At 35.9% G+C, this 11,796-nt stretch overlaps 3 protein-coding genes across 4 annotated transcripts in view; 2 read left to right on the top strand and 1 right to left on the bottom strand.

Annotated features, from left to right (window-relative positions):
* The window catches only part of LOC107711437 (S1 RNA-binding domain-containing protein 1-like), a 63,727-nt gene extending 57,284 nt beyond the window's left edge, over positions 1-6,443 (bottom strand). For both annotated transcript variants that reach the window (XM_016516429.1, XM_016516430.1), the window contains exons 1-9: positions 6,375-6,443; positions 5,832-5,899; positions 5,227-5,515; positions 4,392-4,625; positions 3,715-3,881; positions 2,603-2,720; positions 2,323-2,461; positions 1,592-1,688; positions 1,233-1,395 (exon numbers count right to left, since the gene is read on the bottom strand). In XM_016516429.1, the coding sequence (XP_016371915.1) occupies positions 1,233-1,395; positions 1,592-1,688; positions 2,323-2,461; positions 2,603-2,720; positions 3,715-3,881; positions 4,392-4,625; positions 5,227-5,515; positions 5,832-5,899 (1,275 nt within the window). In that variant the 5' untranslated portion in view covers positions 6,375-6,443. The remainder of the gene's footprint in view (positions 1-1,232; positions 1,396-1,591; positions 1,689-2,322; positions 2,462-2,602; positions 2,721-3,714; positions 3,882-4,391; positions 4,626-5,226; positions 5,516-5,831; positions 5,900-6,374) is intronic.
* Positions 6,444-8,138: 1,695 nt separating this feature from the next.
* Positions 8,139-9,375, top strand: LOC107711416 (protein ABHD12B-like; the record flags this gene model as incomplete). The annotated part of the gene is given in 7 exon segments (XM_016516407.1): positions 8,139-8,177; positions 8,260-8,305; positions 8,404-8,500; positions 8,621-8,658; positions 8,867-8,892; positions 8,895-8,957; positions 9,338-9,375. Coding segments are annotated over 7 exon segments (339 nt in total), but the record flags the coding sequence as incomplete, so codon positions are not given.
* A 763-nt stretch (positions 9,376-10,138) lies between these two features.
* On the top strand, positions 10,139-11,375 carry LOC107711415 (protein ABHD12B-like; the record flags this gene model as incomplete). Its single annotated transcript, XM_016516406.1, is given in 7 exon segments — positions 10,139-10,177; positions 10,260-10,305; positions 10,404-10,500; positions 10,621-10,658; positions 10,867-10,892; positions 10,895-10,957; positions 11,338-11,375. Coding segments are annotated over 7 exon segments (339 nt in total), but the record flags the coding sequence as incomplete, so codon positions are not given.
* Between the last annotated feature and the right edge of the window lie 421 nt (positions 11,376-11,796).

Raw genomic sequence — 11,796 nt, 5'->3', positions numbered from 1 at the left:
TATGTTTATTCATTTACAAAGTATGGTTCAACTGCTACTGCTTTTTTAAAAATAGTAAAGCTCTGTTTTAGTTTTCGTTTACCATTTTAAAAACTATCGGTTGATTAATCGGTATCGGCCAGTGTGGTCCAACCTAGCTATCGGTATCGGTAAAATCCACTATCGGTCGACCTCTAGTGTGTACATATACACTAGCTGTCAAAGGTTTGGACACACCCACTCATTGTTTATTAGGACTATTTTACAATAATACAACAGTCATCAAAATTAAATAACACAAGAGTGGGAATTACGTACTGATTAAAAATGTTCAATAAATCAAAAATTCCACTTCTTCATGAGGTGCATCCTGTGATGCTTTTTACACAGTATTGAAGATGTTCACATCTATGCTGGACACTTGTTAGCTCCTATCTATTACAGGTTTTGTTTTTCAAAGAATTTCATATGCAGGCACAATTCAGTTTATATTCGTCTTCACAACTCGCACAAGCTTTAAGGATTTTCCCTTTAAAAGGTTTTTTAAGATTATTAGAAATATAACTTTAGACAAGGTTGTTCAAAATATTTGACTGGTAGTTAATGCATAACAAGTAGTCATGGCATTTCAAGATTAGATGTAAAACTTAAACTTAAAAAAATAAAAAGCTTTTATAAATATATAAAATAAAATAAAAAACTACTAAGAAAGCACGGAACCAAATACTGTAACAAACTAAAACTAAAATGAAATATAAAAATATAAAATAAAAGCTAATTCAATATTAATAATTATAATAAAAATAATATAAATAACACTGATATTATTATCTGACCTAGAAGAGCGCTGGGACCCGGAAACAGTGACATGTGACGTCAGGTTTACCAAACAGGTAAGAATTTAAATCACACTCATAATTTCCCAGACCCACTACACCTTCTTATCCCAATAATTTGCTGTTCTCTCTTCACTATTTATATTAATAAAAAAAGACAAACTAAAAAAAAGAAAACTTTTTATTTAGAACAGAAATTGTAATTTTAATGCAGATGAATGAAATACCAGTTTCAACTGTTTCTCATGGTGGAAGAGGCTTTTGTGGAATTTGCAATATCAGAGAGCAAGAAAGCAATATCAGTGCATATGATATTTCAATCTTCCAATTTAAAAAAACAAAAAAAGTTTAGAGATCTGAAAGTGCCCTGTCTGTAGAGTGAATCTCATAAGACACGAGACAAAGAGGTGACCATACCTGATGGTGCTGGATGCGCTGAACATCACAGGTGAAGTCAATATACAGGCTGAACTTGGCGATGTCCTTTGGTTTGCTCTTCTGAGTGCCCTGCTGTGGCTGCTGCTCTTTCAGGGCTGTTTTAGACACTGACGAGTGAATGGTCACCGAACTCCTGTCACACCTGAGAATGAACATACATGCAGAGTCAAACACACACTTATAATTACTGACTAATTAAGGACTGACAGGCTAGAAAGATCCACATAATGCCAGCAGAGCAAAACAAACAGATTAACAGATAATAGAAAGATGATAATTAAGAGGGACTGGATAGCAGGAGAAAAAGAGTGAATTTGCTCAAATGATCGGTGTCTCACAGTGACTGTACATAGGTGAGAGTCTCTTTGTCCTTTGCAATCATATCTGCCAGGATCTCCTGCACACCTGTGGCCACCTCATCCAGGGTCGACAGCCCTACAGACAGCAAACGAAACAGCTGAAATGTCACATAACAACATTCAGTCATCAGTGGCCCTGCATTAACTTGTGAGAACTGCTTTTTTTTTTTTGATGGAAAGTTTGGAATAGTTGCAAATTTTTACTTTTTTTAGAAGTAGATCATATTTGAACCTCATGCACAAGAATGCGCATAAATGAGAGAAATGCTTAGAAAAACATGTCACAATACTGTTTATGTCACTGCCTTAATTTATAAACCCATAAGCATAAGCAGACAACAACACAAAAAAAACAAAAGTACTTTGCTGCCCTCTATTGACTCAATGTCTTTTATCAACCTTTTATTGTATTTAGTAATTAAGGCTGCAAAGACACAAAATGTAAAATGCACATTAAACAATACATGGAAGTGATGATATTGGGACAATTAATCAGTTTCAAAAAGCATCAATAATGTTACACCTCAAAGGACACTGAGTTGTGAATGCTGCTGTGCTGCTGAAAACAGCCAAAACCTGGTTATTTTAGGTAATTTAGAAATCTTGGCCAGGACTTGTCCCCAGAAAATGGCACATCTGGTTGTACCTTACTGTACAAGCACTATTACAACAGGCTGGTTGCTGTAAGTATGCAGAGCACTGATAGATACCTTTAGTGTTGGGCTGGATCGAGGATTGCAGGTCCAGTTTCTGAGGTTCCTGAAGTAGAGCCAGTGCAACAGGTTCCAGTCCTAGCTCCTTAGCTCGTCGGGCCTTGGACAACTTACTGCCCTTTTTATAGGGAGCATACTAAAGAAAAAAAATATTATAATATACATACAGTATATGAGTATAAGTTATTATTAGGTCACTCACAGTCAAAAACTCACCAAAGGGTCAAAGTTTCACATTAATAAGTAAGCTGAAAAGCTTGTTGTGCTCTGTTCTTACCACATGGTCCATTTCATCAGCCGTTGTGCAGTCCTTTAGAGCCATTTCCAGCTCTGAAGTAAGAACCCCCTCCTTCTTTAGTGTCTGAGAAACAGATCTGCTCTTCTTTGCCACTGACCTAAGAAATGTGAATAAAATTAACTCTGTGTACTTGACTTGTGTTATTAGAGTTTTGATCCTGTTTGCTTTTCACTTTTCTTTCACGTTAGGAAAAATTAGGAAAAACTGATGTCTATTTAATTGTCAAGTTACACTACTGTACAAAAGTTGGTAAGAATTTGTAATGTTTTTGAAAGAAGTCTCTTATGCTCACCAAGGCTGCATTTAGTTGATCAAAAATACAATAAAAACAGTAATAATTTTCTAATACATTTAAAAAAATGCAATTAAGTCCTGTCATGGCAAAGCTGAATTTTCAAACGCCTTTACTCCTGTCTTCAGTGTCAATGCTGAACACAGTTGTGCTGCATTACATTTTTGTGGAAACAATTTGTGATACATTTTGAACATGTACTTTTTTTTTTTTTTTTTAGAAATTTCAAAATATTTTGAGAAAAAAAACACTTTTCAACTGTAGTGTACATAAATAAAATGTTATTTAGTCAAATTAATCAAGAGAGAACATTTGTAAACTTTGTCATTTAATCCAACTCCTTACAGAATCACAAGGCAATTACATGGAGAACATTACAAGACTTGATCTCTGCTGCCATCTACAGGTCCCGTTTGGTTATAGCAGCCTAATCAAGGTAATTCAAGCTAAATAATAGCCACATTGAAATATCAGAATACTTTTTGTGCCACTGGAGACATTCATCTACTAAAAGCATTTTGAATTAATTGCGAGAAACCAGTCAGGACGTACAAATAAAATAAATTCAAATTGTTTCTGTAAAATGGTTAAATAAAGGTTTTATCCAACAACCATAAAAACCAATACACTTACCGTTTCCTTGAATATAAATATAGATTTAAATATTAAACTATATCAACTAAAGCATGTTACTTAAAATATAAAGTTAGTGCTAAATAGTAGATCAGTTTGAAATTGAATAAAAAATTATTTCCTTTCTTATCTCCTTTTTTGTTGTTGTGCCCTTCCAGTGTCTTACCGTAACTCTTCAAGAGTCAGCTGCACATCTCGAACAGCATCGGCATCCATATGGTTGATCAGCTCCTTTCTATAGCGCACCATAAAGGGAATAGTGTTCTCCTCCTGGAAGAGCTGTACAATGTTTGCACACACCCACTGCTCCACACCAGACTTCTCAGCAAGAACCTACATGGGATATTAGAATGTGTCCTGTTTAATTTGTTTTCTAAGCTAAAATAATGACTATCATACATTTTTACCATGATTTACCAAAGACACATGTCATTCTTTCTGTGTAACAATAGTTCACATACCAAAAATATTGTTGAATTAAAAACTTTACCAATTTAATTCTTTACCAATCGCTAGGTTTTAAAGTTCTGAAGTTATTTGAAACAGTAAAGTAGACACTTTACTATGCTTTCAATGGATATAAAATTACTTAAATTTAATTAGATGTGGACAATAAAATGAGACATCTCATCTTTGACCCATATATACTTATATTTCCCTGTGGAATACTGCAATTGACCATTCAGCATCAAGTATATCAGAAAGCACTAAAATAATTTACAATAGCAAATAATAATACATTTAACAATGCAACAGATCTTCATTGTGATCTTCAGAATGTTACCAACAATTTCACAGAGTCAAAAACTAAGTCAATCCCTATCTCAGAAAGTAATAACCCACCTGAATGGGATCCCAATTCATCTGTAAGTCCTCCACACAGGAATTGCCCAATTTGAGTTTTATCGGTCTTCCCTGGGCTGAGTTTGTGGTCTTCTGCTTCTTCTGAGCAGGTTCATCAAAGGTGAAGCTGTCATCTGGCTCCTCTTTTTTCACCTTGGGGAAATGTTGACTGGATGATGGACACTCATCAGGCATATCTCCTGCATTATTACTGCTCAAGTTAATGGACAACCTCTAAAATGAAACAAAAGGTTAAAATTAAATAAATGATTTGAGTACACAATGTTTGTGTTGGATAAATATATTTTAACTGTTGACGTCAATCAGGGTGGATCACATATAGCGGAAGTCGTGGCCTAATGGTTAGAGAGTCGGACTCGTAACCCAAAGGTTGCGGGTTCGAGTCTTGTACCGGCAGGGATTGTGGGTGGGGGGAGTGAATGTACAGCGCTCTCTCCCACCTTCAATACCACGACTGAGGTGCCCTTGAGCAAGGCACCGAACCCCCAACTGCTCCCCGGGCGCCGCAGCAAAAAATGGCTGCCCACTGCTCCGGGTGTGTGTGTGTTCACTGCTGTGTGTGTGCACTTTGGATGGGATAAATGCAGAGCACTAATTCCGAGTATGGGTCACCATACTTGGCCACATGTCACGTCACTTTATATTTAATAAGTAGTCATTTAGAAAAGCAACTTGCAGTACACTTATTACAGGGTAATTAGTTACTGTTGCTGATTTCAATTACTTGCCAAAAACTATATAGATGTAGAATTGTGAATAAGTAAGAAAAACTGTATACCACAGTGAAAATCAAAGCACAAGCATTATGACTTGCCTCTTCTTTGACTGCCACATGCTGCTGTAACTCAGGCTTCGGTAGAACCGCATCCTCAGTTTGTTGCTTTGTATTAGTCTTCTCCTTCTTCACTTTGGGAACCCGTGCAGCTCTGGGCTTCCTCACTGCTTTAGGTTTTGGCTCTTTAAGTTTGGCCACCCTCTTGGTCACTTTTTTCTTTTCGCCGGTTTCATCTGTCCCCCTCTGACGCCTTCCTTTAGTTTTGCCTTCATTTGAATTTGGTAACCATTCTTCTAACTCCTCACTGTCACCTTTTTGTTGGCCTGTCCTGTAACAAGAAACCAGTATTATTTCATCCAGCATTCATGAAGAATAAGAAATCAAAGCTACTATTGTGGACTTTTTTACGCAATAAAAATTGTTAATTGTATTACAACGTCGACTGCTTAGAAACGTTCTGTGCTTAAAGAGCAGTTTGACACACCAGTTATAATTCATGAGGATGTTCAACACTGTTAATCTTCGGCAGAAACAGCCTAGAGTCCGTTTTACTATACACAATGTTGTATCTTAGCCTTGGAGGATAATCTGAAATAATAAAAAAAAACTGTGTTGGCCTGAGCAAACAAAGCAAAACAACTCACATGTCATCAGATTCATCATCTGTCGCTGGTTCTGTATACACCTTTGCTGTTCTTGTTCTTCGAAGCATCTTTGTGTGGGAAAAACAACGAATGAAAACAAACTAAATGAAATAAACAAGTAACTTAAGGATGCCTGGGATAATAAAAAGAAACTTGGAAGTGAATATCTTTTCAACTCATTATTTTATCTTATTATCAGTATATCTAAGCTATACAAAAGGCGCTAGTACGTGAGCATAAACAGAATAAGCTTCTCATAACGACTTTCAGACAAACTGAAATGAAAACCTGTCCGTCAGCTGTCACGTTAAATATATGAAAAGTATTCATGGCAATGGAAAAGCATGTTTAACTCTATTGTGGTGAATGTTAAATCAAATGTCATCAATCAAAACTGTAGAATCAGAAAGTCATTTTGAATTTAGCGCGCGACCACGAACGTGTAATTTGCTGTCTGAGCTGTTGCTTCTGCAAATGATCAGTGATTAAACCAGAGATGTTCACCTACATTAGCTGATTATTTACAAAACTGTTCAAACTTACAGTGTTCCTCTGACAGGCATTAAACCATAACCCGTTTCCTTAGCGACGTCAGCAGCAGGAAGTGATGTAACTAAAGTCCTCAAAATCTTAAAATATATAATAAAAGTTCAGCTTGATGTTTTTTCGCAAATGTTTCCGCAGAAACGGGAGCTGTCCATGCCCAGTCCATGTTCTTTGCTCTTTATCCACTTCCGTGATTTGCACGGTTTGTTTTTCAATTATTGCCAAAGTTGTGTAGAGTAAATAGTTAAGAGTGCTCCGTGCTCTTTAAAATTAGGCGAAGAAAAAATCAGTCTGCAGGAAGACTGCAACAATCTGGTCAGAAACCTAAGGATTTAAACGTGCATGCAAGGCAAGTCACATGTGTTGTATTTGACTTTTTTTTTGCATAAAACAAAGAGCAACAATATCGGGAAATGTCAGGGCTTAAATGTAGTTGGTTGTAAAAGAGAAGAACTTTTACAATGTGACACTATGAAGATATACTTTAAATTTGCAGTGTTTAAAAAAAAGATATAGGCAATACAAGCTATGATTAGGACTAAAACTATTTAGATTAATTTATGCAATTTATCAAGAGTTCATGCCATTACATAACATTTCATCTTCCATCAACAACAGTTGTAAGCAAAAGCATCAACCATAATACATAGATCGCAATGTCTTGAATATAGCCATATCTTGAATATAGCACAGTTTCTGTGTGCCTGTCCTTTCTTAAGATCCCAGTGGCAATGGACTTGGACTAAAATGGCACTTCTTTCTCTCTGCATCAGTACCATTTCTTTTGCATCTGTCCTCTGGCATCCATCATTTTTTGTTCCAAATATTGATGTGTTGTCATCTATAGTTTATGAATTTTTCTGAATTTCATTTGTGTATTTCTCCAGACTCTATTGACCTCAGCCGACCTTCAGATATAGGACTCAATCACACTATAAACATGTGGGAGTTTGGTTAGTTTTAAGACATTTACAGTACACATCACACATATACACACAAAAACATAAAACAAGACAATAACAATTAATCATGTTTCGATATATTCTTTTATTAATGTTTTGAGGCACACTGTACCTGAACATAGATGGAAGGAGGCGCAGGGGAAGGATCTAGACTGGTATGAGAAAGCTCTGGGGGACGGATCGCCCATTTTCATCTACCTCCATGGCAATAACAGGCAGGAAACCTTTTAATTACCTTAAAACTTTTTTAAAAAGAATAAAAATAATCATTTTTATTCTAGGACTTTCACTAAAGATTACATTTGTATTCCTTGATCTGCCTTTGATTATGTGATCTAGTACCAGTGTGTGGCATTGTAAATATTGTACAACTGTCTATACTTCACAGCCTCATTTTCATAATTTAAATTCAATAATGTGTCTAACCTGACTAAGGTCTTTAGACACTATGCAATATCTGCATAATCTCTTTGCACAGAGATCAGTGATCTGACTTGAACTTCACACTGCTTTGCACTTTACCTTAGTAAAAACTGGGATGAGCAACTGCAGCATATTACTTAATGTCCACATTCAATTCTTTTGCATCCTGACTATATAAACAAAATATCACAGTCCAGGGAAACCAAATGTAACAAACAAACACAACCACATTATTATGAATTTGTTTACCTTAAAAAAGATTTCCATATATTGGAAATTCCATATACTAAATAAATAATCAATTATGCATTATATTGAAAGTACGTGCTTTGTTTTTTTCTTGATGATCGCATGACTACTACTTTTTGTACCTTCAATAAACAGATCTGCACCCCATCGTATTGGAATTGCAAATGTGAGCAAACTCACTTATTTCATTATGAAGACAGACTAAGAACTTGAATAGTGGTAATGACTGAAGTGTCTTGGCCATACAGGTCTTGAGTGCTGTTGGATATCACGTTTTGGTGCTGGACTACAGAGGTGGGTTAAAATATTGTGACTTCACTGTAACCAATAATCATTGGAATTCATTTTGAACTTGATCTTCAGTATATGATTTCTCTATTGCTTACTGTCAGGTTTTGGGGACTCCACTGGTGAGCCTACAGAGGCCAGTCTGACTACTGATGCTGTGTACAGCCTGGTGTGTGTGTGGGGTCACTCGCTTGGTAGTGGGTGTGTAAAATCACCTTTTTTATTGACTTTCGCTATGTTTACTACAAATGTTTTAGAAATAAAAAAAACATATATAATGTATTTTCTACAGTTTGTACAGCATGTTTCTTTTTTCAATAGTGTTACAACTGACACTGCAGTCAAATTACTGGAGCAAGGTAAAAATTCAACAGATTTAAAAACAAGCATGCTTTTGTTTGTCTCAGTGGCTCTTCGTTGTTCTGTCACTCTTTATGTTTGGTTTTAGGAGTTGTCATTGTAGGGCATAGTAACTTCACCTATTTTAATGTTTTAAAATCAATTGCTTGACTGTGCTTTTCTTTATTATGTATTTTTTTCTTGTTCAAAAAAACTATTTCTTGACAGGAGAACAGTTTGATGGAATAATACTTGAGAGAGTGCATTCGTAACTGGATGGGTAGCAAGCGATCAACCTATTGAACACCCTTTTATTTGGGTAAGGAATGCTCAGGATCTTTAAAATTATGACACCGTTTTTTTCTCCAGTTTTATTGGAAGTTCCCCCCCTTTGTTTTGGTTCATAGTTTGCAGAAACTTAGAACTCCCCTCATGATTCTCCATGCTGTAGATGACCATTTAGTGCCATTTGCCTCAGCTAAAGAGGTTTGTGTATATGAAACTTGATTTACCTCATAAAAAATAAAATAATTGGGAAATACATTCTAACTTTAAGTGGATGCTGCACACTGGTGGTGGTCGAGGAGAGACCCCCCACACATGATTGTAAAGTGCTTTGGGTGTACAGCAATACACAATAAAGCGCTATATAAAATGCCGCATTCGTTAAATTACAATTTTTCTGGCTCAAATCTACAGAATTGCAAAAAAGACCGAGAACTCGGATAAGTGGGTCAAACTGGTCCCATTTGATGGATCGCTTGGATACTTTCATAATGGGCTGTATAAAGACCCTAATGTTTTGAGGCACACTGTACCTGAACATAGATGGAAGGAGGCGCAGGGGAAGGATCTAGACTGGTATGAGAAAGCTCTGGGGGACGGATCGCCCATTTTCATCTACCTCCATGGCAATAACAGGCAGGAAACCTTTTAATTACCTTAAAACTTTTTTAAAAAGAATAAAAATAATCATTTTTATTCTAGGACTTTCACTAAAGATTACATTTGTATTCCTTGATCTGCCTTTGATTATGTGATCTAGTACCAGTGTGTGGCATTGTAAATATTGTACAACTGTCTATACTTCACAGCCTCATTTTCATAATTTAAATTCAATAATGTGTCTAACCTGACTAAGGTCTTTAGACACTATGCAATATCTGCATAATCTCTTTGCACAGAGATCAGTGATCTGAACTTCACACTGCTTTGCACTTTACCTTAGTAAAAACTGGGATGAGCAACTGCAGCATATTACTTAATGTCCACATTCAATTCTTTTGCATCCTGACTATATAAACAAAATATCACAGTCCAGGGAAACCAAATGTAACAAACAAACACAACCACATTATTATGAATTTGTTTACCTTAAAAAAGATTTCCATATATTGGAAATTCCATATACTAAATAAATAATCAATTATGCATTATATTGAAAGTACGTGCTTTGTTTTTTTCTTGATGATCGCATGACTACTACTTTTTGTACCTTCAATAAACAGATCTGCACCCCATCGTATTGGAATTGCAAATGTGAGCAAACTCACTTATTTCATTATGAAGACAGACTAAGAACTTGAATAGTGGTAATGACTGAAGTGTCTTGGCCATACAGGTCTTGAGTGCTGTTGGATATCACGTTTTGGTGCTGGACTACAGAGGTGGGTTAAAATATTGTGACTTCACTGTAACCAATAATCATTGGAATTCATTTTGAACTTGATCTTCAGTATATGATTTCTCTATTGCTTACTGTCAGGTTTTGGGGACTCCACTGGTGAGCCTACAGAGGCCAGTCTGACTACTGATGCTGTGTACAGCCTGGTGTGTGTGTGGGGTCACTCGCTTGGTAGTGGGTGTGTAAAATCACCTTTTTTATTGACTTTCGCTATGTTTACTACAAATGTTTTAGAAATAAAAAAAACATATATAATGTATTTTCTACAGTTTGTACAGCATGTTTCTTTTTTCAATAGTGTTACAACTGACACTGCAGTCAAATTACTGGAGCAAGGTAAAAATTCAACAGATTTAAAAACAAGCATGCTTTTGTTTGTCTCAGTGGCTCTTCGTTGTTCTGTCACTCTTTATGTTTGGTTTTAGGAGTTGTCATTGTAGGGCATAGTAACTTCACCTATTTTAATGTTTTAAAATCAATTGCTTGACTGTGCTTTTCTTTATTATGTATTTTTTTCTTGTTCAAAAAAACTATTTCTTGACAGGAGAACAGTTTGATGGAATAATACTTGAGAGAGTGCATTCGTAACTGGATGGGTAGCAAGCGATCAACCTATTGAACACCCTTTTATTTGGGTAAGGAATGCTCAGGATCTTTAAAATTATGACACCGTTTTTTTCTCCAGTTTTATTGGAAGTTCCCCCCCTTTGTTTTGGTTCATAGTTTGCAGAAACTTAGAACTCCCCTCATGATTCTCCATGCTGTAGATGACCATTTAGTGCCATTTGCCTCAGCTAAAGAGGTTTGTGTATATGAAACTTGATTTACCTCATAAAAAATAAAATAATTGGGAAATACATTCTAACTTTAAGTGGATGCTGCACACTGGTGGTGGTCGAGGAGAGACCCCCCACACATGATTGTAAAGTGCTTTGGGTGTACAGCAATACACAATAAAGCGCTATATAAAATGCCGCATTCGTTAAATTACAATTTTTCTGGCTCAAATCTACAGAATTGCAAAAAAGACCGAGAACTCGGATAAGTGGGTCAAACTGGTCCCATTTGATGGATCGCTTGGATACTTTCATAATGGGCTGTATAAAGACCCTGGTTTGCCAATTATCATAAGGTGATTTCACTCTCTGAAAATGTTTTGTGCATCTAAATATTACTCATTTTAAGATTAAAATAATCCATAAGAGATATAAAAACAGCTTTAGAGAAAAAAACAACTTTTGAGGAGTAGGCTATTCTTGCTAATGTTGAATAGTACCAGAATAAAAGCATATTTTCTTTTGTGCAGTCACTGATGACATGAGAGACACACACAGGAGGAGGAGGATTTACAGCAACTAATAGCCAGCTAAATAGCTGTTTCATATAATTGGTGTTGTAACTGTAAATTTGTATCTGTTTTAAACAGTATGCACTTCTAGAATAAAAACATTGTAATGTCTGATGTTTTCTCCCA

This window comes from Sinocyclocheilus rhinocerous, unplaced genomic scaffold (assembly GCF_001515625.1).
Source record: "Sinocyclocheilus rhinocerous isolate Xijiao unplaced genomic scaffold, SAMN03320098_v1.1 scaffold1829, whole genome shotgun sequence".
NCBI lineage: Eukaryota > Metazoa > Chordata > Actinopteri > Cypriniformes > Cyprinidae > Sinocyclocheilus > Sinocyclocheilus rhinocerous.
Note: the sequence above shows the minus strand (reverse complement) of the source record. Positions and strands in the feature narration are given on the sequence as shown.